Raw genomic sequence first — 25,832 nt, 5'->3', positions numbered from 1 at the left:
AAATAGTGTTGGGTATTGCTAAATTATATTCTTTCTTCTTTTATTCTGATACAGTTCCAGCTAAGATACACTTGCCTAAAACACTTGAAGGCATGGGAGCGGTTCACGCTCTCCGAGGTGAGGTGGTCAGCATCAAGATCCCTTTCAGTGGCAAACCAGATCCTGTGATCACCTGGCAGAAAGGACAAGATCTGATCGACAATAATGGACACTACCAAGTTATTGTCACAAGATCTTTCACATCACTTGTTTTCCCCAATGGAGTAGAGAGAAAAGATGCTGGTTTCTATGTGGTCTGTGCTAAGAACAGATTTGGAATTGATCAGAAGACTGTTGAACTGGATGTGGCAGATGTTCCTGACCCACCCAGAGGAGTCAAAGTTAGTGATGTCTCACGAGATTCTGTCAACTTAACATGGACTGAGCCAGCTTCTGATGGTGGCAGCAAAATCACCAACTACATTGTCGAAAAATGTGCCACTACTGCAGAAAGATGGATCCGTGTAGGACAGGCCCGAGAAACACGTTACACCGTGGTCAACTTATTTGGAAAAACAAGCTACCAGTTCCGTGTGATAGCTGAAAACAAATTTGGCCTGAGTAAGCCTTCTGAGCCTTCAGAGCCAACCATAACCAAAGAAGACAAGACCAGAGCTATGAACTATGATGAAGAGGTAGACGAAACCAGGGAAGTTTCCATGACTAAAGCATCTCACTCTTCAACTAAGGAACTCTATGAGAAATATATGATTGCTGAAGATCTTGGGCGTGGTCAATTTGGAATTGTCCACCGTTGTGTTGAAACATCCTCAAAGAAGACTTACATGGCCAAATTTGTTAAAGTCAAAGGGACTGACCAGGTTTTGGTAAAGAAGGAAATTTCCATTCTAAACATTGCTAGACACAGAAACATCATATACCTCCACGAATCATTTGAGAGCATGGAAGAATTAGTTATGATCTTTGAGTTCATATCAGGACTTGACATATTTGAACGCATTAACACAAGCGCTTTTGAACTTAACGAAAGAGAGATTGTAAGTTATGTTCGCCAGGTCTGTGAAGCACTTGAGTTCTTACATAGTCATAATATTGGACACTTTGACATTAGACCAGAAAATATCATTTACCAAACAAGAAGGAGCTCCGTCATTAAAATCATAGAATTTGGTCAAGCCCGTCAGCTGAAGCCAGGGGACAACTTCAGGCTTCTGTTCACTGCCCCAGAATACTATGCACCTGAAGTCCACCAGCATGATGTTGTCAGCACTGCCACAGACATGTGGTCACTTGGCACGCTCGTGTATGTGCTGTTAAGTGGTATTAATCCATTCCTGGCAGAAACTAACCAACAGATAATTGAGAACATCATGAATGCCGAATATACTTTTGATGAAGAAGCATTCAAAGAGATTAGCCTCGAAGCCATGGATTTTGTTGACCGGCTGTTAGTGAAAGAGAGAAAATCTCGCATGACAGCATCTGAGGCACTCCAGCATCCATGGCTGAAGCAGAAGATAGAAAGAGTCAGTACTAAAGTCATCAGAACATTAAAACACCGGCGTTACTACCACACTCTGATCAAGAAAGACCTCAACATGGTTATATCAGCAGCCCGAATCTCTTGCGGCGGTGCAATTCGATCTCAGAGGGGAGTCAGTGTTGCTAAAGTTAAAGTAGCATCCATTGAAATTGGCCCTGTTTCTGGACAGATAATGCATGCAGTTGGCGAAGAAGGAGGATATGCCAAATACGTATGCAAAATTGAAAATTATGATCAGTCTACCCAAGTGACTTGGTACTTTGGAGTCAGACAGCTGGAGAACAGTGAGAAATATGAAATCACCTATGCAGATGGAGTAGCAACCATGTACATCAAAGACATTACCAGATTTGATGATGGTACCTACAGATGCAAAGTAGTCAATGACTACGGTGAAGACAGTTCTTATGCAGAGCTATTTGTTAAAGGTGTGAGAGAAACTTATGACTATTACTGCCGTAGAACCATGAAGAAAATTAAGCGCAGAACTGACACAATGAGACTTCTGGAAAGGCCACCAGAATTTACCTTGCCTCTCTATAACAAGACAGCTTATGTGGGTGAAAATGTCCGGTTTGGAGTAACTATAACTGTCCACCCTGAGCCTCGTGTAACATGGTATAAGTCAGGTCAGAAAATCAAACCAGGTGATGATGATGCAAAGTACACCTTTGAGTCTGACAAGGGTCTTTACCAGTTAACAATCAGCAGTGTAACTATGGATGATGATGCTGAATATACTGTTGTGGCAAGGAACAAATATGGTGAGGACAGCTGTAAGGCAAAGCTGACTGTAACCCCACACCCACCGCCAACAGATACAACCTTAAGACCCATGTTCAAACGGCTGCTGGCAAACGCAGAGTGCCAAGAAGGCCAAAGTGTCTGCTTTGAGATCAGAGTGTCTGGCATCCCCCCACCAACATTAAAATGGGAGAAAGATGGTCAGCCACTGTCCCTTGGGCCTAACATTGAAATTCTCCATGAAGGCTTGGATTATTATGCTTTGCACATCAGGGACACTTTGCCTGAAGACACAGGTTATTATAGGGTCACAGCCACAAACACAGCTGGATCTACCAGCTGCCAGGCTCACCTACAAGTGGAACGCCTAAGGTATGTCAAACAAGAATTCAAGAGTAAGGAGGAGCGTGAACGACACGTACAAAAGCAAATTGACAAGACACTAAGAATGGCGGAAATCCTTTCTGGCACTGAAACGGTGCCACTGACCCAGGTGGCCCAAGAGGCTCTGAGAGAAGCTGCCATCCTTTACAAACCAGCTGTAAGCACCAAGACCGTAAAAGGGGAATTCCGACTTGAGACGGAAGAAAAGAAGGAAGAGCGAAAACTCCGTATGCCTTATGAAGTACCAGAGCCACGCAAATACAAACAGACTCTAATAGAAGAAGACCAACGCATTAAGCAATTTGTGCCTATGTCTGACATGAAATGGTATAAAAAGATACGTGATCAATACGAAATGCCTGGGAAAATTGACAGAGTTGTACAGAAAAGACCCAAGCGCATCCGCCTTTCCAGATGGGAACAGTTCTATGTGATGCCTCTTCCACGCATTACAGATCAATACAGACCTAGATGGCGTATTCCCAAACTGTCCCAAGATGATCTTGAAATGGTGAGACCAGCCCGCCGCCGCACACCTTCTCCTGATTATGACTTTTATTACAGACCTAGAAGACGTTCTCTTGGAGACATGTCGGATGAAGAACTTCTCCTGCCCATTGATGACTACTTGGCAATGAAAAGGACAGAGGAAGAGAGGCTGCGTCTTGAAGAAGAGCTTGAATTAGGCTTCTCAGCCTCACCACCAAGCCGAAGCCCTCCACGTTTTGAGCTTTCTAGCCTGCGTTACTCTTCACCACAAGCTCATGTCAAGGTGGAGGAAACAAAAAAAGACTTCAGATATTCAACCTATCACATCCCCATGAAGGAGGAGACTAGCACAAGTTATGCAGAACTGCGGGAACGGCACGCCCGGGCCTCCTACAGACAGCCGAAACAACGGCAAAGGATCATGGCCGAGAGAGAAGATGAAGAGTTGCTTCGCCCAGTTACTACCACTCAGCGACTGTCGGAATACAAAAGTGAGCTTGAACACATGTCAAAGGAGGAAAAGTCTAGAAAGAAATCCAGGCGACAGAGAGAAGTGACAGAAATAACAGAGATTGAGGAAGAATATGAAATCTCAAAACATGCTCAAAGAGAGTCCTCCTCATCTGTGTCTAGACTACTGAGGCGGCGGCGTTCCCTGTCTCCAACCTACATTGAGTTAATGAGGCCAGTGTCCGAGCTGATCCGGCCACGTCGACATCCAGAGGAGGAATATGAAGAGGACACAGAAAGAAGGTCTCCTACTCCAGAGAGAACTCGCCCACGTTCCCCCAGCCCTGTGTCCAGTGAGAGATCACTCTCAAGATTTGAGAGGTCCGCAAGATTTGATATCTTTTCCAGGTACGAGTCCATGAAAGCTGCTTTAAAGACTCAGAAGACATCAGAAAGGATGTATGAAGTTTTGAGTCAGCAGCCTTTTACGCTGGACCATGCGCCTCGAATCACACTGAGAATGCGCTCCCACAGGGTACCATATGGCCAAAATACACGTTTTATCTTAAACGTTCAGTCTAAGCCAACTGCCGAGGTTAAATGGTACCATAATGGCGTTGAACTCCAAGAAAGCAGTAAGATTCGTTACACCAACATGAGCGGGGTCCTGACCCTGGAAATTCTGGACTGTCACACCGAGGACAGTGGAACATACCGTGCTGTGTGCACCAACTACAAAGGTGAGGCTTCAGACTACGCGACCTTGGATGTAACAGGCGGGGATTACACCACCTATGCTTCCCGACGCAGAGACGAAGAGGTCCCCCGGTCTGTCTTCCCTGAGCTAACAAGAACAGAGGAGTATGCGGTTTCATCATTTAAGAAAACATCTGAGATGGAAGCTTCTTCTTCGGTCAGGGAAGTGAAGTCACAGATGACAGAGACAAGGGAAAGTCTCTTAGCATATGAACACCACGCCTCTGCAGAAATGAAAAGCGCTGCAGTAGAAGAAAAGTCGCTGGAAGAAAAATCCACACACAGAAAGATCAAGACGACTCTGGCCGCAAGAATTCTAACAAAGCCAAGGTCCATAACCGTGTATGAAGGCGAGTCCGCAAGGTTTTCTTGCGACACAGATGGTGAGCCGGTACCCACTGTGATCTGGCTGCGTGGAGGACAAGTGATAAGTACCTCTGCCCGCCACCAAGTGACCACCACAAAGTACAAATCGACCTTCGAGATCTCTTCAGTCCAGGCTTCTGATGAGGGCAACTACAGCGTGGTGGTAGAAAACAGTGAAGGGAAGCAAGAAGCACAGTTTACTCTGACTGTTCAAAAGGCCAGGGCTACTGAAAAGGCTGTGACATCACCACCGAGAGTCAAATCCCCAGAGCCTCGAGTGAAATCTCCAGAAACCAGTAAGGCTCCAAAACGAGTGAAATCCCCAGAACCAGTTACTTCTCACCCAAAATCCGTATCACCCACAGAGACAAAACCCACACCGACAGAGAAAGCTCAGCAGCTCCGAGTCTCCGTCCCACCCAAGATAACTCAGTCCCTGAAGGCTGAAGCTTCTAAAGATATTGCAAAGCTGACCTGTGCAGTCGAAAGTAGTGCATTATGTGCAAAAGAGATCACCTGGTATAAAGATGGCAAGAAACTGAAGGAAAATGGGCATTTCCAGTTTCATTATTCAGCAGATGGTACCTATGAGCTCAAGATCCATAACCTCACGGAATCGGATTGTGGAGAATACATTTGCGAGATATCTAGTGAAGGTGGAACTTCCAAAACTAACTTCCAGTTTACAGGACAAGCCTTTAAGAGTATCCATGAGCAGGTGTCAAGCACATCAGAAACTAAGAAAGCAGTTCAGAAAACTGCTGAGTCTACAGAAACCAAGAAAACGGAAGCAAAAGCTCCTGAACCAATTTCCTCCAAACCAGTAATTGTTACTGGGCTGCAGGACACAACTGCTTCTTCAGACAGCATTGCTAAATTTTCAGTTAAAGCCACTGGAGAACCACGGCCGACAGTCATCTGGACAAAGGATGGAAAGGTAACCATTTCTTAATTATCTCCTGATGGTATCTCCTAAAAATCTAACTTCTTCCTTCATCTCCATCTCCCCAAAATGTTTAAACTTAACTCACTTTTTAACACTCAAATAACTTGCATTCTACAGGCTCTTACACAAGGAAGTAAATATAAACTCTCTGAAGACAAAGGAGTTTTCTTCTTAGAAGTTCATAAGACTGATACTTCTGACAGCGGGCTTTATACTTGCACCATAACAAATTCAGCTGGATCTGTGTCCTCTAGCTGTAAATTAACTATAAAAGGTAGGTTGGCTTTTGTTCGTACCAATATTTTTCAGAAAAACGATATTAAGGAAACTTTCTAAACATTCTCCCTTACATACACATGCACACACACACACACACAAATATTAAAGTAAAACTGTTTTAATTTTTTAAGGTTTAATGTTTATTTATTTATTTTGAGAGCAAGAAAGTGAGAGAGAGCATGAGCAGGGGAGGGGCAGAGAGAGAGAAAATCCCAAGCAGACCGTACTCTGTCAGGGAAGAGCCAGATGTGGGGCTTCTTCTCACTTACTGTGATCATGACCTGAGTCAAAATCAAGAGTTGGACAGTTAACTGACTGAGGTACCCAGTAAAACTGTTTTCCAAATTCCAGAATACCATTTGTACGCAAATACACGTATTTAAAGAAAGCCTAATAGTAGCATAAAAAGCACATATCAGGTACCTAATTATATGTGGTATTATTTAAGATTCCAAAGAGGCAGCCACTGCTCCCAAGAATATTTAGGAATAAAGTCAGATGAATATACAAAATGGTACTGCTTCCATAAACTTTCACTCTTGCTAATTTTCCAAAGCAGTGCAGTTTGTAAAAGAGCTATATTACTTTTCCCAGTTAAAATTAAGTTGCTTTCAAGGGCACCTGGGTGGCTCAGTTGGTTAAGCATCCAACTTTGGCTCAGGTCATGATTTCATGGTTCGTGAGTTCGAGCCCCACATGGGGCTCTGTGCTGACTGCTAGGAGCCTGTAGCCTGCTTCAGATTCTGTGTCTCCCTCTGTCTCTGCCCCTCCCCTGCTCACACTGTCTCTGTCTCCCTCTCAAAACTAAATAAAAATTAAAAAAAAAAAATTAGGTTGCTTTCCTTCAATCTTCTAAAACATAATTCAATTTTTTTATTAATCAAAATTTCCTAAATCCACACCTATCCTAAATAATTTGACTATTCTTTTGAGACTTTTCCCTTAAGTCATAAGAACTATCTTCAATTTAAAGAATCATTACACTGATCTCAAAAATCATGCATGACAACTTTTTTTGTGTGTATATTATTTATTCACTTGCAGAACTACAAAAGAGTAAAGGGTGGGACCTCTTTCCAATTAAGTTTGCCTAACAACTAACAGAGGTTTCTTTTTTAGCTGTAAAAGACACTGAGGCACAGAAAGTATCTACACAAAAGACCTCTGAAGTTTTATCACAAAAGAAGGCGGTTGTCCAAGAGGAAATTTCCCAAAAAGCCCTCATTTCTGAAGAAATGAAAATGTCAGAAGTGAAATCTCAGGAAAAGTTAGCCATCAAGGAGGAAGCTTCAAAAGTTCAGATTTCTGAAAAAGTCAAGAAATCAGAAGCAACCTCTCTGGAAAAATCCATTGTCCATGAGGAAATCACTAAAACATCACAGGCATCGGAAGAAATCAGAACACATGCCGAGATTAAAGCATTTTCTACTCAGATGAGCATAACTGATGGTCAGAAAGTGACCTTAAAAGCCAACATTGCTGGTGCCACTGATGTGAAATGGGTACTGAATGGAGTAGAGCTCACTAACTCTGAAGAGTACAGATACGGTGTCTCAGGCAGTGATCAGACCCTAACCATCAAGCGGGCCAGTCACAAAGATGAAGGGATCCTCACCTGCATTGGCAAAACCAGCCAAGGGATCATCAAGTGTCAGTATGACTTGACCCTGAGCAAAGAACTCTCAGATGCTCCAGCCTTCATCTCACAGCCCAGATCTCAAAATATTAATGAAGGACAAAATGTTCTCTTTTCTTGTGAAATCAGTGGTGAGCCATCCCCTGAAATCGAATGGTTTAAAAACAACTTGCCAGTAAGTTTAATTATGAATATGTCGTTGAAGAAAATTTAAAATGGCACATCTATTCCTGAAGAGCTCAAAGAAACATTTCTTTTTTTCCCCCCTTACATTTTAGATTTCTGTTTCTTCAAATATCAGTGTAAGTCGCTCCAGAAATGTATATTCTCTTGAAATCCGAAATGCATCAGTAAGCGACAGTGGAAAGTACACAGTTAAGGCCAAAAATTTCCATGGCCAGTGTTCAGCTACTGCTTCCTTAACGGTCCTTCGTAAGTAGATCTTTCCCTTTTTTTTTTTTTTTTACTTGCTTAAGGCCTTTATATATTTTTTGTTTTTTTGCCTTTGTCTTCCGAGCACAACCAACTCTGATGAGCCTTATTAAATTCCGTGAGTAAGAGGCACAGGTCTCCCCTCATCCTTACAAAGTTTCTTGACAGCTAAACAGATATGTGGATAAATTAACTTTCAAAGCCAAGCTACCAAGTGCCCTGTTACATTTGTTTCCAGAATGCACAAAATCTATATTATTTTCTATATGACTAATCATTTTTCTCCCAGTTATTCTAGCACCTGCATGTAATACAATGATAGAAATATAAAAGATACGTTTCTTGGAGACACTGAGCTAGCTCTTGACAAATGTATGTATTTGCTTATGCTTCCACAGCAAATTGTTTGGGTTACATTACTGTGTGTGTGTGTGTGTGTGTGTGTAAGTTTTCCATTTCTGCAAGTCAATGTCAGATGTCACCAATTAACCAGATGTCATCAATGTTCACTGTGTATCTGCTATGCTCCACAGCTCTAGTTGAAGAACCTCCCAGAGAGGTAGTATTGAGGACAAGTGGTGACACGAGCTTGCAAGGAAGCTTCTCGTCTCAGTCAGTCCAAATGTCTGCCTCTAAGCAGGAGGCCTCCTTCAGCAGTTTCAGCAGCAGCAGTGCTAGCAGCATGACTGAAATGAAATTTGCAAGCATGTCTGCCCAAAGCATGTCCTCCATGCAAGAGTCCTTTGTAGAAATGAGTTCCAGCAGTTTTATGGGAAAATCTAGTATGACACAACTGGAAAGCTCAACTAGTAGAATGCTTAAAGCAGGCATAAGAGGTGAGCAATGAAATTACTGGTAGAGGTAGATAAGCCTAGTAGCACGGTATAGCCTTTATTTCATACAATTTAGTAGAAAGTAAATCATTGTGTTTTCAGTTCCTAAAACATTTTTGTTGTTGTTCCATAAAGGAATTCCACCTAAAATTGAAGCTCTTCCCTCTGACATCAGCATTGATGAGGGCAAAGTTTTAACAGTAGCCTGTGCTTTTACGGGTGAGCCTATCCCGGAAATAACATGGTCCCGTGGTGGAAGAAAAATTCAACATCAAGAACAACACGGGAGATTCCACATTGAAAACACAGATGACCTGACGACTCTCATCATCATGGATGTACAGAAACAAGATGGTGGACTTTATACCCTTAGTCTAGGGAATGAATTTGGATCTGACTCTGCCACTGTGAATATAAACATTCGATCTATTTAAGAGAGCCCGTGCTCTCACACTCCTACTCATTCTTAACCTTTCACACATGATTCACATGGACTAATCTTTCTGATCTGTAAATATTAAAAAAGAAGTAGTTGTGTATCAACCTAAATGAGTCAGAGTTCAAAATTATACATTTCAATCTTTTCATAATTGTTGACCTAAGAATATACATTTTCTAGTGACATGTACATACTGTATATAGCCGGATTGACGGTTATAAAGTTTTGTACCATTTATTTTATGACATTTTACAATGTAACTTTTGAAACTAACTGTTGGCAGGAGAAAGTTTCTTATGGAACGAATACCCTGCTCAACACTTAATCAATCTTTGTGCCTCAACATAACGTTGATGTCTAAGTATGCCTCAGTGGGTTGAGAAATTCCCCACTGAAGATGTCCTATCCACCTAAAAGATGATGCCATGCATGTAACCTGACATGTGCACCAATACCTACTGAATCAGGAATGTAAGGCATTGGTGATGTTTGCATTTACCCTCCTGTAAGCAACACTTGAACGTCTTACATTTTCTGATGATGTCACACTCAAAATTATGACTTAGATATTACCAGAGCAGAGTGTAACGGCCAACACTTTGTTCGCTCATTTTGCACTGTCTCTGACCATAGAGAATGCGGGGATAGCTTGGAAAAGTAACATCGCCTGGCCATCCCTTCATTTCACCAAGCTATTCAAGTATTCCTTTGCCAGAGCAGTGCAACTCTTGGAGGTTCTGGGGTGCAGCCAATGCCTTCGTGTGGTAGCTCTAAATTTAAATTGAAACCTGAGAAACTGGGGCAACTAAGCAATGAGCCACAGCAAAAAAAAAAAAAAAAAAAAAAAAAAGAACAACAACAAAATAAAGCTGTCGTTAAACTAAAAACAACTGCAAGATTACTAACTGCCCAGAATGTCAATTTGATGTAGTTCCTTTCATGCAGGTATAAATTCGATTATTAGTTACAATTGTTGGACCTCCTTGAGAAATAGTAACAACAAAATAAAGCAAGCTATCTGCACCTCAAAATGTGTGGTTGGTTGTTTTGTGGGAAATCCTAGGGTTGGGGAGTATGACTGAACAAATCACAGAAATGATCACAGATCAGGCAAAGTGGCCCATGACAATAGGGTTCAAAATGGCCCATAACGATAGGTTCCTTAAAGCAAATATTTGAATTATTGTGTTGGACACAGTCAACATTTTTTAAAGCATAGATTTGATTCTCATGGATAAATTCATCCTCAAAAGTCAATAAAAAAAAATAACAGCTTACATCTTTTAAACTTATCAAGAAAAATATTTTTAGGGGAACTCATTCAACTAAATCCATCAAAAATACCAAACATCTACAATTCACACTATTTTGTGCTAGACACCATAGGGAACGACGCAAAACTGAGCAAGATAATACAGACCCTATCCCTCAAAGGAAGGCAGTCAAGAGAAAATGATAACTTCAGGGAAAATGATGTTGTGCAACTGAATCCATATCCCCTACTGCAACTCCAAGTTGAGACAGAATAAAGGTTCTCAAAACTAAAAAACACATGTTCAATGGTACACTCCTACCATGCTTTTTTAAACAATTATTCTATACTTAATAAAATACCTAGTGCCAGAAAAATCTGTATTTATCCACTTTAATCATAATTGTAAACCAATAAAGATGATTACTGGCCTAATGAATTACCTCTTAAATGTAAGTACAATTGCCTTCTAAATGTCAATACAAGTGGCCAAAGCTTAAGTACATATACTGTCAACTTCTATTCTCTAAAACAAAATTGGGGTATTTAATTTATTCAGCAAGTATTCTGTCTTAAGTCAGATTCCCTAGAAACAGAGCCCAAGACAGGGATTCCTACAGAAGCAGTTGATCTCATCTCAGAAAAAAAGGGAGTGAGGGAAGCAGAACAGAGGAAGAAGGTTAAGCTAGACTCTCAGTGGGGACATCAGCCCTATCCCACAAGGGAACATAAATTGTACCACAGTTGGTTCCATCTTGGAACAAGGGGGCTGACCTTTTGTACCCCCTTACCAGCCAGCAGCTACAGGCTGTGAGTTTGGGGGGGGGAGGGAAATAATCTCCCAGGTAAGGTGGGGTACCTGTTGACCAGGGCAGTCTCTGCAGACTAGGATAGCTAAACAGCCAACACTCAAGAAACCCAGTGGGGTACACGTACCCTGGGGGATCTGGGTAGCACCAACAGCATCCACTATGTCAGGTAACCATTTTAAATGCCTATTCTTACCTTAAAATAAGAGGCAGAACTTACTGGTGGTTCCTGAGGATGATTCCCAGCCCCAACATGCTAATATCCTCACATGTACTACAGTCCATGCTCAGGAGAACTCTTCATGCTGCAAAGATTTCATACTTCCTGTAGTTGCAGCTCGCAGGCTTGGCAGGCACTGAGGGAGGGGAGAGGGGAGGAGCACCGATTTATCTAGCCAAGAACACCTGCGCCAGAGGCAAGGTCTGACCTCTATGCCTTAGCAGAAGCAGCAGCCTAGGCAGGCAACATGGGGCAGCCACGTGAACTTATTACCTGTTTTCAATAGTAGCTGATTATATAGAGGAGCCATGTAGAGGTAAGGAGAGAGGTAAATCACAAACAGCAGGTAAAATAACATATTCAAATGACGGTCTCTATGGAGACTGATTCAAGAATAATGTTTTATGATAGTGCTCCAAAAAAGAGAAAGTAATTTGTATTTGTTTACTCTGCCCCAAATATAACTTTGAAAAATGCAAACAGAAAAAGTTTAGTTTCCTTGTAAAAGGAGGAAAGAGTGCTAAACAGAATTTTTAAAAACAGATTGGCCCATCAATTTTTAGTCTAAGGTTATAAAAAGCGAAGGCTTAAAGCTTAATTTTATGCCTTTTGGTATCTCTGGGTCAATATTTCCCAAACTCTCTTCTCAGGATGTTGGTAGATGTTTTGAAAAAAAGTGTTTCACAGCCAAATAAACTTAGGACATGGATAATTGTACTTTTTTATGCAGGACTTCTCAGAGCCTTTGATGAGCTAAATGTGTTTGTGATTCCCCAGAACAGTGCTTCCTAAACTTAACTGATGATGGAACAGTTTTCACGGGTGCTGCACTTGATGCAGGCTGAGCCAGGCTATGGCAGGTTGAAACATGGAAGGTGTAAACAGGACTACATCCTCGTAGGAGGAATTGGATATCATTTAAGAAATGAAATTTAGTGGCTATGGTTTATATATATTATATATATACATATATAATATATGTATATATATGTATATATGTATATATAATATACATACATTATATATATATACATATATATGTGTGTGTATATATATATATATATATATCTCCAGGGGCACCTGGGTGGCTCAGTTGGTTAAGCATCCAACTTCAGCCTAGGTCATCATCTCGCCGTTCTGGAGTTCGAGTCCTGTGTCAGGCTCTATGCTGACCGCTCAGAGCCTAGAGCCTGTTTCAGAATCTGTGTCTCCCTCTCTCTCTCTCTGACCCTCCCCCCACTCATGCTCTGTCTCTCTCTCTCTCTCTCTCTCTCTCTCAAAAATAAACATTAAAAAAAAAAAAGTGCTCAAAACCACACCGCTGGGGCATCTGATCCAGTCAGAGAAATGCAGAACAATCAGGTTAGAGGAAGTTCCCTGTCAAAGCTTCAACCTAAAGTGTGGGCAGAATAAGGAAAAGCAGGGTGGGGCTTTCCAAGCAGAGGACCTTTGCACCTGCAGAGGCTTTCAAAAAAGTAGAAAAAATGATTAGTAAGGCTGGTACAATAGCTTCTGAAGGGCTGGGGGCAAGAGGAAAGGCAGCACTGCAAAAAGCCTCAGAAACATTACACAGTTTGGGCTTTTCCCTAAGAGGTTAAGGAGGAGCATGAGATTCAAGCAAAGTACTTACTTGATCAAATTTTAGATTTACAAGTCTTTAGCTATTCTTAGAAAGCTATGATGTTTGCTTGCCATTCTACATCAATGAGCTTATTTCTACCTGGAAAGGAAGGAGGACTTCACAGGAAGACCTTGACCTAATACCAAATTTCTAGCCCATAGTGGTCCTGTAAATTATTAAAATTAAATTATTATTAAGGCTCCAGGGCTTTATAACCATTCATGGAAAGGTCTTTCTTAAGGTTGTCTGGGGTCTTAAGAATACAGTAACAAAGCCAGGCTGGTAGACTCTCTGGGCACATAAGAGGTGTGGGAGAGAGGGAACTTGTGGAGAAGAGAGGGCACCTTAGTGCCCACGGCCTTCCCAGTGACAATGCTGCCGTGGAACTGGCAGTGGAGAGGTAGGACAGTCCAGCCCAGCGAGCTGAGCTCCCCTGAGGATGCCGTGTTGAGAATGTGGCTCATGGGGATGACTCCCACTCACTCCTACTATATTTTAAGAAAAGGTAAGAAGTAAGAGGAGAGAGCAGACATACCAGTGCTTTCAAATCTGTCAGGAATCCTGTGGAAAAGGCAGCATGTCCTCAAAGTCAGGACTCCGAACCTGAAACTCATGCTTATCCTCGTATCTTTAGGGGTCCATAAGCATACCGAGATTATGCCTATGTGTATCTTTTAGGGACATGACTCCTACTTTTCGTTTCATTTTTAAAGATGTCAGTGATTCAAAAAGTTTAAGAAATACTGCCCTACATGTTTCAAAGGGAACAGGCAGATAGATGCCAAGGCATCTTCTATCTGAGAAATACTCATAGCTCCCCATAGAAAGAGGCAGTGATAAGCCCCATTTTGGAAAACCTTTCCAGAGCTCTGCTGCTCAGGATGCCAAATGCTTCTTGCGAAGGATGTAATAGGTACAAATATCCTGAATTATAGGGGGAGTTTCTAGGGATATTGAGGGGACCCTGTCTGACACCAGTCTCAGACTTCGAGAGGAACAGGAAGGCAGAATTCTTCCCTGCAGTTCTAACACATGAACAAAATCAGCTCTTTGTTGACAGCTGCCAGTTCTGTCTAAGGGCACTGTAGTCAGGTGAGGCCCACGGGTACTCCTCCTCCCCCAATCCGCTGAGAACCTCACCACCATCTATAGGAGAGGCTGGGTACCTCCTCTACCCTTATGTCCCTGCTTAGAACAACTCAAGGAAGATGCAGAGAAGGGACATCACCAGGTCCAGCAGGCCAAGACCAGATGGGAGGCTGACGCCCTAATAAATGGAAGGACCACAATTAAGGGGCCCCTAATGGAGATATTCACCAGAAAGAAAGCTGCAAGGAGAGAATACTGAGACCCAGGGTCTTTGAATAACGTGCCCAAAGCCACATAGTTAGTAGCAGAGCTGAAACTAGAACCCAGGTCCCCACTTATCAGTGTGGTCTTGCCACCCTTTCACAACACCAAAATTCAAACCTGCTGGAGAGCGAGAGGGCAAGAGGGAGGGCCTCTTTAGAGAGAAGAGGATTCTATTCTACTTTCAGGGTCATTATGGTTCCAGGGTAGGGCAGACAGCAAAATCCCCTCAGGTCACTCCCCATAAAGAGGCTTCTCAGTTCCAGTGTAGTCAACTCCTCTTCTCAGAAAGCTTAGAGCCCTTCACTGCCGTCTGCAATTCCAAACCTGGAAATAGGGTGCTTATCTAACCCAACATATCACATGAACAGACAGGGATGGGAGAGCCAAAGCTCTCTGTAAACCATGTTATGGGCTCTGAAGAAAGAAAAGAACCTTTCCAACTTTAGAGGAAGGAGGTAATCTGCCTTGTTCTCAGTGCATGTTTAGACACAGGGAAGCCAGCTGAGAGTTCCTGGAATGTTTAAGGTAGGGGACCGCAGCCATGATAAGGGAGGTTTCTGAGAGCTGGGTGCTGGACAGACACTCCAGAGCATTTGGAGGATTTGATTTTCTTCATTTCCATTTGAGACTGGGATGAGTAAATTTCTTACTTAAAAGGAACTTTCTCTTGCAGAGAAGAATTATCAAAATAAAGATGTGTATGAAGAAGTATTCTTGCAAGGACTATAACTTCTTTTTTTCCTTAATACGTAAGAAAGCTGTATGCAGGGAGTGAAAGAGCACACATGGCCTTCAGCCCAGTGACCATTCTTTCAGTGTCTTTTTCTTCCCCATTTTGGGGAGAATGCAGTTTGGTGCTGATGGTCATAGTGGGCGTCATTTCCTTTACATGTGCTCCAGATCAGAAAAATCATCTCTAGCTTGTAACCTGCTGATGTGAGCACACAGCACTAGTTTCATTTTCCAACCCTGTATGAAAATATCACAACTTACCTAGGACAGACAACCAGAGACAGAAGCTGAAGGCAGGATGTATCAAGAGCTACATTTACCCTAATATCACCTCCAAAATACCTGAGAATAACCTGGGGATCAGTAGACCTGAGGTAGGGACCTGACATTCTGCATTTCCAACAAGCTTCCAAGTGAAGCCAATGCTGCTGATCATCAGGCCATGCTACTAAGGACCTGAAAAATGTTTGGACTTTCTGGCTGTTAGGTGATGGCCCCAAACTTGAATTCTATATAATATACCTCCTAAATACAACAATCAGGAGTGAGAGCTTCCACCTAGCTCAGTGGTTCTCAGCCTTGGATACTCATTGGAATTGTGGGGGAGCTTTAAAAAATATCAAGAACTGGGTCCACCCCTACCAAATCTGCTGTAATTGGTCTGGGCCAACCATAAGGAAGTTTGAATGCTCCTGGGGGTTTCTAATGTACAGCCAAGGTGGAGAACCCCTGATCTAGCCAAACAAGGTGATCCACTTAATGTTTTCATTTAAAGGTCAACTATTACTTCTCCTACAATCTGTTCTCACATCACACCACTAATTTTAATTTAGCCAATCAGATTTTACATTTAAGTGTGCAGCAAACCAACTGTCACATTATTTTAAAAGCAAAGAGTTACCCTTCCTTAAACTTTCAAAACATGCTGCCCTTAAATTTTCTTAGTGACATGGCAAATTTATTAAAGCTTCCCCCACGCTGTTAACATGGTTCTGTTTATTGATTTATAAAATTGCTACAATACTTTAAACAAGCAGCATTTTCATAACAAAAATAGAGAGTACACCTTTTGGCATTGGGAAGAGAAAAAAAAAACGAAGTATACATATATTTTAAAATCAAGTTTATTTTTCCCCTGGGAACAAAAATCCTATTCTGAAAATGTTTCAGTATTAAAGTGCTTAGTTATATCAATCTAAAGCCATGTTTGCTATTAGGTTATTAAGTTTTTTTAGAGGCTAGCTTTTCTATCACTTTCAGTATTTCCAATTTATTTAACTTCTAAAGTTACAAATTGTTCATTAAGTACCCACAAACTTGTTGCAAAAACCATTATGTGTATTAGTTATGACTAACCCAAAATAAAAACACTTCAAAAGCAAAAAAATCAGGTGCTTATGTTTTTAATAATATTTATATACATAAATAAACAGCTGTTTTAAAACGACCGTGATATTTTCCAATGCTTGCTTATTTGCATTTAGGTAAAATAATAGTTGGTGTGTAAATGTGAATAATAAATACTATTCAACTAGTTAACTAAAAGAAGTGAAAATTTAGGACAGCCAATTAAATTTAAGATAGTCAATTTAAACTATTAAAAATAAAGCAGTGAGTTTTCAGTGCACTCAAGAATTATACAGCAAATAAGAATGCTAACAAAATGGCACTTAGCAGTCAATGAATATTGACTGAACAAATTTTTTAAGTTGGATAAATATATAAGCTATCCTAATTTTTTTAATGTTCATTCATTTATTTTGAGAGAGAGAGACAGAGGGTGAGTAGGGGAGGGGCAGAAACAAAGAGAGAGAGAGAGAGAGAGAGAGAGAGAGAGAGAGAGAGAGAGAGAGAGAATTCCAAGCAGGCTCAGTAGCTGTCAGCTCAGAGCCTGATGCTGGGCTAGAGCTCATGAACCTGAGATCATGACCTGAGCTGAAACCAAGAGTCAGCCACTTAAGCAACTGAGCCACCCAGGTGCCCCTAAGCTATCTTAAATTTAAATTCCCTCTTGAACTCTCCACTCTTCCCAAGTGATTCTTTTGTTTTCTAAAACAGTTTCACCAAATATGGAAATATTGGGGAGGCTATTATAAGAGACTCTACATTATTAATTAAACACGGAGAAAAAGTTACAAATATTAAATCATTATGTGTAAACACCTGAAACTAACATAATGTTATATGTCAATTATATCTCAATTTAAAAAAAAAAAAACTAACATAATGTTATATGTCAATTATATCTCAATTTTCTATTTTGTTTGAGCCATTAAAAAATGGACAAAAAGATAAAGTGAATAAGAATTTTAAAAAAGGAAAGGTAGGATGAGCAAAGCTCCTATGACTTTCTCTTTGGCTAGATTAATATTGGAAAGCTCTTAGAAATTTACTTTTAACATTCAACCATGATTTTTATAACATAACATACAACCATGAATTCTTCAGAGCTGGCAGAAAGGAAAGGTTGAAATAACATACAGAATTTTGAAAACCAGAGGCAAAAATCACACAGTGAGTCTTTCCTATTCTCTTGGTCAAGCTAGTAATGAATCTGAACTATTAAAAACCTCATCTAAAACTATATCTACTCCCTCACTCCCTTCATTCTCCTCCAGAAGAAAGAAAGACACCTGCAGGAGTTGAGTCTGAGAGATGCAGATACAGATACAAACATTATGGTAAAGGAAGCCATGTGTCCCCCAAAAACATACTGTTATGAGGTCAAAAAATGGTAGGTCACCGGTACATTTTGCTAGGCTTCATGACTCAAGCCATATTCAAGGACACTGTGTGGCCAACGTGGCCTGATTCACAAAAGCAAGAAAGAAAACGTTTCAATCTGCACATCTGCCCCACCCCCTGCACCAAAACCATGGCCTCTATTTTAAAAATGCAGCAAGGAGAAAGGACAACTCATCTAAGGAGGGTTGCTACTTAGGTATAACTGCAGATGAACTAAAAAACGGTCTCTCAAGAGATGACCAAGGGCAATGAAACACAAAAGGTGACTTCTATAAAACACTGGTATGCTATCGAATTTCACTTGCTAAACTCATACTTCTTAAAGTTTTTTAAAAGTATGGCACTATTTGGGGTCTTTTTTCCTGAGCACCAATGTCAAGGTTGCAAAGGTCTTCGAACTCACAAAAGCAATGTTAGTAAGTGAATGGTACGTATTACTTATGCACACATATATACTTGGCCTGAATAGGCGATGGCTAGTTTTGTTTGCCTTGAAAATATATACATATGGTTAAGTTCATCCTAGTATAATAGTGTAAACTTAAAACAAGGAATCAATTATGAGTTGTTCAACTTTGAGTGCTTAAAAAAATGTAATGTAGCAAAGTTATGCAAAGTCAGACCACAATCATTGCCCTGTATTCTGGATGACCCTTGCCACCATTCCCCACACCTTACCACCAAACCCATGACGGGCATCATTAATCAAGTAGGTGGGTTATTCTCTGCTGATCCTAGCCTCAAACTCAGAATCCCTGGAAGCTACAGCTAACTGATCAGAGTTGGCACAGAAGGAAAAAAAAAAAAGGCAGTATGCCATCCATAGTCACAATACTAAACCACAGGTATTTATTGCCACACATTTCTCTCTGGCCAACCATTGCAAAACAAGAAAACAAACAAACAAAAAATAATAAGCCAAACAGCAATTGTATATATTACTTGTACTGTAAAGCCTCACCAAAATTAGACATCGTAGCAAGGGACTCTAGACAGTCTTCTGGGCGTGCTGGAACACTTGGATAACTTAGCAAGTCCCAGCAACCACAAATACCACAGAAAAGAGCACAGTCTAGAAATTTCCTATTTAACTCAACTACAGTCTGATTCTGGTGTAAGACTTCAAAGACATTTATTGTATGCTCATCTACCATATAAATTTGTCAAATAAAGTTTTAATCACATGGCCATGTATACATTCCAAGACAGAAATCTGGATGCTTAATGCTTACTGCCTCTAGGCCACACTTTTGATTGCTGCCAAACAAAAAATACAACTCTATTTTGACTGAGTCATAGTAATTTCTCCAGCAAACGTGTTCTATCTTTTGTAGGTAAACTTGTAAAATCAATTGTGAAAACAAATGTAAAGCTGTATGTATGTATGTATCTGAAAACAAAATGATTCCAGGTCTCATGGTCCACAACCAAGAAACTATATGTAAAGACATACATGCAAACACATTCATGTATGCACGATTAAAGAAAAGCACTAGAAATCCTAGGACTGCCTTTCAAAAGAAAATGGCCTCATTCTAGCTATCTGAAAGAAAGAAAGAAAGAAAGAAAGAAAGAAAGAAAGAAAGAAAGAAAGAAAGAAAGAAAGGCAGTCAATTCACAGTCCCTTGCAAAGGAGGATTAAAAAGAAAATAAAAGAGCCAAAATAAATGTCAGTCAGGTCAACAACAGCAGAGGTCAAAATTATTCTGCTGTCACACACAGAAAGTACCTGTGAAGATATATAGAGTTACCTCCTTCTGTGTCACCAGCTGCACCATACAGATGTGCCACCTTGCTGTCAATGAGCTAATCTGAGTGACTGCGTATACACCCACATTAAAATGCCTAGGAAACCATCAAAATCCTAGAGGAAAAAGCAGGAAAAAACCTCTCTGACCTCAGCCGCAGCAATTTCTTACTTGACACATCCCCAAAGGCAAGGGAATTAAAAGCAAAAATGAACTACTGGGACCTCATGAAGATAAAAGGCTTCTGCACTGCAAGGAAACAATCAACAAAACTAAAAGGCAACCAACGGAATGGGAAAGGTTACTTGCAAATGATATCTCGGACAAAGGGGTAGTACCCAAAATCTATAAAGAGCTTACCAAACTCCACACCCAAAAAACAAATAATCCAGTGAAGAAATGGGCAGTAAACGTGAATAGACACTTCTCTAAAGAAGACATCCAGATGACCAACAGGCACATGAAAAGATGCTCAACATCGCTCCTCATCAGGGAAATACAAATCAAAACCACACTGAGATATCACCTCACGCCAGTCAGAGTGGCCAAAATGAACAAATCAGGAGACTATAGATGCTGGCGAGGAGTGGAGAAACGGGAACCCTCTTGCACTGTTGGTGGGAATGCAAACTGGTGCAGCCGCTCTGGAAAACAGTGTGGAGGTTCCTCAAAAAATTAAAAATAGATCTACCCTATGACCCAGCAATAGCACTGCTAGGAATTTACCGAAGGGATACAGGAGTGCTGATGCATAGGGGCACTTGTACCCCAATGTTTATAGCAGCACTCTCAACAATAGCCAAATTATGGAAAGAGCCTAGATGTCCATCAACTGATGAATGGATAAAGAAATTGTGGTTTATATACACAATGGAGTACTACAGGGCAATGAGAAAGAACGAAATATGGCCCTTTGTAGCAACGTGGATGGAACTGGAGAATGTTATGCTAAGTGAAATAAGTCATAGAAAGAAAGACAGATACCATATGTTTTCACTCTTATGTGGATCCTGAGAAACTTAACAGAAGACCATGGGGGAGGGGAAGGGAAAAAAAAAAAAAGGTTAGAGAAGGAGGGAGCCAAAACATAAGAGACTCTTAAAAACTGAAAAAAAACTGAGGGTTGATGGGGGTGGGGGGGAAGGGGAGGGGATGGGTATTGAGGTATTGAGGAGGGCACCTGTTGAATGAGCACTGGGTGTTGTATAGAAACCAATTTGACAATAAATTTCATATTAAAAAAAAATGCATAGGAAAGGTCTGTAAGGATACCCACCAGAAAAGAGTGGTTATCTCAGGGGGAGTGGGGGTGTCAAGGTGAACTTTCGCTTTATTCATAGTCTAAATGATTATTTAATAAGAGAGAATATACTCAGGTACTGTTTTAAAAAAAAAATAAGAGAAAGGGTGGGAAATAACCCAGCTCTCTGAATTTGAAGTCTAGAGTCTTGAGAGAAGATGGCGGGACTGAGTGAGGCTGACAAGTTTCCCTAGAATGCCTCCTTTTCATTGCACATAACTCCTTAGTCTTTATTCCCAAACTGCTACATCTCATCCAAAATGACAACTTCTCTCTGCTAATGCTGAGAGCAGATGGGAAAGAAAAGAGTGTGGGGGGATAGCTCCTGGTGGCTATGGCTCCCTTCGTGACACTGTTCTCTCTCCTTTGTTGCTGACTGTCCCCGTGCTACCAAACCTGGTAATATACTTTATACTGAAAGCTCAGTGGGTAAAACAGTCTTTGTGACAAATTTTCAAAAGCACAAAGAGTATCAACAGCATCCTCCTCTCACTTGGACAGAATGAAACCAAGGAGGAATTCATTATAGTCAGACATTTTATTCATCGTTGATATTCTGAATACATCACCCATATAAACTATCCTTCACTGATGTCAAAGGAATTTCTAAATTTGCTAATATCCCTGTACATTGATTCGTTTATCTATCACAGTTAATAAAAACCTAATATATCCTGCTGTAAGTTCTGTGTGTGGCTATTTATTCGGCAACTAACTGTAGCCCAAAAGCATATAAACTAAAATACTAAATAAAATAAACAGATTAGGGGTGCCTGAGTGGCTCACTTGGTTAAGCGTCCAACTTCGGCTCAGGTCATGATCTCACAGTTTGTGAGTTCGAGCCCCACGTCAGGCTCTGTGCTAACAGCTCAGAGCCTGGAGCCTGCTTCAGATTCTGTGTCTCCCTTTCTCTCTCTGCCTCTCCCCTGCTCGTACTCTGTCTCTCTCTTTTAAATAAACATTAAAAAAAATTTTTAATAAACAGATTAATTTAAACACTTAGTATTTCAGGATATAGTAACAAAATATTCATCATGCTGATCAGTCATGTATGAGTTAATCCTGGTTCTGCATATTTTGGATATTTTTGTATGCCTGCACTTTAATATCTTTGTTACAAGGCTATAATGTGGTAAAGCAACTGGCCCATAGTGTTACAAATGTTTTATTATCACAGAGATCAACAAAATACTCTTTTGGGGAAAGCACATTATGAGAAAAGAAAAATTCTATCCTATGAAAATATACAAGATTAGTTACTGCATTTGGAGAAAAGACAGCATAAGGGCTCCAAAGCTGTAGACATTAAATCTTCAGAGATGAAATATCAAAGCAAATAGTAAGGGCACACAATAATATTCCCATCGGGAAAGAGGAAAATGCCCACATCAAGCTAATAGCAGGCACAGTTTTAACCCTGGCCATGTCTCCCTGTTTATTCTATACTAGCAAAGTCAACCTGATAATTTGCAAAGAAGTTTATTCACACTAAGTAACTGGCTATTTCTTTTGTAGAAAAATTTCTCATCTCGGGGTGCCTGGTTGGCTCAGTTGGTAGAGCGAGTAACTCTTGATCTCAAGGTTGTAAGTTCGAGACCCACGTTGGATGTCGAGATTACTTAAAACTAAAATCTTTAAAAAAAGAAAACGAAAAATTTCTCACCTCTAATAGTATTAATATTTACAGCCATTTGTCACAACCATGGGACTCTACTTCAGTGAGAGAGAATGCAAATCTCCTTATAAATAAAAAAACTTCCCCAAAGTATGCAGCTCTCTACCCATAAAAAGAGGAGTGTGAGCACCTAATGCCACTTCACTTCTAAGAATTAGAATTCAGCATTATCATACACTCAATCTAGATACAAAGAAGATACTTTAAATAACTGAGCAAATGCAGACATTTTGATTTATAACTTCACAACATTTTCTGAAAACTATACAACCACTGACAAGGTCATAGATCCAGTGACTGGAGTCCACTGTTTATCCATTTCTATACTCTACATACTCAAAGAGTATACATTTACTGGCTGTAGGAAAAAGGCATAATAAACATCACCTCCATAAATTTATTTTCTATACTTCACATTTAGATGATCAAAACACAATACCAATAAAGCTTAAAAACACATCAAAATTGTTATTATATGCTTTTAAAAATCTTATGCAGTAATCACTACTGATTGGATTTTTTAAGGCTTTCATGTATCTTAGAAAGATTACATCTAACCCCTGAACATTCCATGTGAAGTCTAGTTAAATGAGGGTCAATATTACCAAACACTAGATTTTTCCATATGTCAATAATTCTTCCTGTGATGAAAACATTTTAATCTAGATCTAATGGATTACTGAAATAAGGGTGATAGTAGTAAAAATAATAATGGTAGCAACAATATTAATAATAGCTAACACTGATTTAACACACACCAAGTGTCAGGCACTGTTCTAATTGCTTCAGATGTATTGATTCTTCTAATCCTCACAACAACCCTATAAGGTAGGTAGCACAGTAGAATCATATTAGTTAAAAGTCATTAGAAAGTGGAAACAATAAATTACAGAATAATACACACACAGTTTTATTTTCTACACACTATCAGAATTGAAATCTAGACTTCCAGTTAAATACAGTAGACTGGCCACTTATATTTGTTTTCTCTACCTCCAAACCCCACCAAAAAGAGATCAAAGGAATATAAATGGTATTAATCCATAAAGACAAAGAAAACAGGCTATACAGCCATGAGATTTTAATAAAGTTCATAAAAATAGAAAACAAGAGGAGGTGTGATAACTAATCTAGCAGAATGGAGGAAGTTAAAGCCTTAGTCCCCAGAAGAGAGAAGCCAACAAATACATTCTACCTAGCACCTAATAAGTTCAGGACTTGGAAGTACCAGGTGTTATAGAAAAAGGGAGTGAAGTATACAGCTGAATATAGGACTAGAAATCTGTATAAAAAGCAACTGGACCCCACGTCTTCTTCCCACTTTCCACAGCCAGACAGCCCACCCAACCTCTATGCACAGAAGAAACTGAATGAGAGGGTCACCATCCACAGAAGGCTGGAGTGGGGCGGGTCAGGACACAGGGATGCTGAAAGTAGGAGATTAAGGAAAAGCCACCATATAAACTCTGGGGTCCTCAGCCCTCTTTTTCTACCCTACCAAAACTTAGGAGTCCTTTCTAGAGAAACCAAATGGCTCCAAAGAAAAGATCCCCACTGAAATGAAACGGTATCATAAAAAAGGAACAGAGAGAAAAAAAAAATCTTAGAAATTAAAATACATAGCTAAAAAAAAAAAATCAATGGAAGAGCTGGATGATAACAAAAAGAACAAATATAATACAACTCAATGAACAACCGGAGAGGAAAATTTTTTTTAATTAGAGTATCAATCTGGGAGTTCCACCATTCAAATAATAGAAATTCTAGAAAGACAGGATGGAGAAAGTGGAGGAAAGAAAATTGTCAAAAAGATAACACAGAAATATTCCCAGAAATGAAACAGACAAGTCTACAAATTGAAAGACTCCACCAAGTTGAGTACCCATTGGCATGAATAAAGACCCACACAACATCATGAAATGTCAGGGGTAAAGAGGAGCCTCTAAAAGCTTCCAGAGTGTAAAAGAACAGGTCTGTATGAAAGAATAGTTTCAGAATTCTCACAGAAATAATGAATGCAATAAGACAATGGAGCACTGCTTTTAAAATTCTGAGAAAAATTATTTTCGACATATACTCCAAACTACCAACCATTCAAGAGTAGAGACATTTTCAAACCTGTAAAGCCTCAAAGTCTTTAGCTTGCCATACTTTTTCCTAGGAAGTTTTCAGTAGTGAATACACGTTGGCAAAAAAAGGGGCAGTGAATCAAGAAATAGGAAGTCATAGGATCCAATAAACGGGAAATCCAACATAAAACTAAAAAACAAAGTAGGTCCCAGAATGACCGCTGAGCCATGCACAGGCCTAGAAAACAACAGTCCAGATGGCAGAAGATGAAGGATTATGGAAGAAAGGTCCCCAAAGGTCAAAAAAAAAAAAAAAAAAGGAATTTGATAGATTATATGATGTTTTGGAGCATTTAACCCTTTGAATAATCTTTGCAATTGAATATAAAAAACTAAGCAAATTTTAAAATCAGGTAATTATTAATTCAGGGAAAAATAAGGTTATAGTTGAGAGGAAATAATGATAGTTCACCACAGGGTTCCTTAGTGACCAACATTTAGAGTAGTTCCCCAGCTTATCCCTGGGGGATATGTTCCAAGACCCCCAGTGGATACCTGAAACTACAGATAGTACTGAACACTTTATATACTAGGTTTTCCCTATGCATACGTACCTATGATAAAGTGTCACTTATAAGTTAGATGCAGTAACAGATTAACAACAATAACTAATAATAAAATAACACAATTATAACATACTGTAATAAAAGTTGTATGAATGTGGTCCCTTTCTCTAATATCTCACTGTACTGTACTCACCCTTCTTCTTGTGATGACATGAGATGATAAAACGCCTACATGATGAGACAAAGTGTGGTGAATGAAACAGGCGCTGAGATGAAGTATTACGCTACTACTGACCTGATGGTATGAGGATGATCATCTGCTTCCAGACCGGGACTGATTGCAGGTAACTGAAACCAAAGAAAGCAAAACCACAGAAAGCAAAGCAGCAGATTTGGCGGGGGTGGGGTGGGGGTGGGGGGTGTAACTGACTGTATAGCTATTGGT

General features: G+C 40.2%; 1 protein-coding gene across 50 annotated transcripts in view; it reads left to right on the top strand.

Annotated features, from left to right (window-relative positions):
• Positions 1-10,328, top strand: part of TTN (titin) — a 277,310-nt gene extending 266,982 nt beyond the window's left edge. For 49 of the 50 annotated variants that reach the window (XM_045034065.1, XM_045034059.1, XM_045034049.1 and 46 more), the window contains 6 exons: positions 55-5,669; positions 5,796-5,952; positions 7,077-7,768; positions 7,872-8,025; positions 8,559-8,861; positions 8,994-10,328. In XM_045034065.1, the coding sequence (XP_044890000.1) occupies positions 55-5,669; positions 5,796-5,952; positions 7,077-7,768; positions 7,872-8,025; positions 8,559-8,861; positions 8,994-9,292 (7,220 nt within the window). In that variant the 3' untranslated portion in view covers positions 9,293-10,328. The remainder of the gene's footprint in view (positions 1-54; positions 5,670-5,795; positions 5,953-7,076; positions 7,769-7,871; positions 8,026-8,558; positions 8,862-8,993) is intronic. The other variant, XM_045034053.1, reaches the window with a different exon arrangement.
• Positions 10,329-25,832: the final 15,504 nt, after the last annotated feature.

This window comes from Felis catus, chromosome C1 (assembly GCF_018350175.1).
Source record: "Felis catus isolate Fca126 chromosome C1, F.catus_Fca126_mat1.0, whole genome shotgun sequence".
NCBI classification, from domain to species: Eukaryota; Metazoa; Chordata; class Mammalia; order Carnivora; family Felidae; genus Felis; species Felis catus.
The sequence above is the reverse complement of the archived record's forward strand: the minus strand, read 5'-3'. Positions and strand labels throughout refer to the sequence as shown.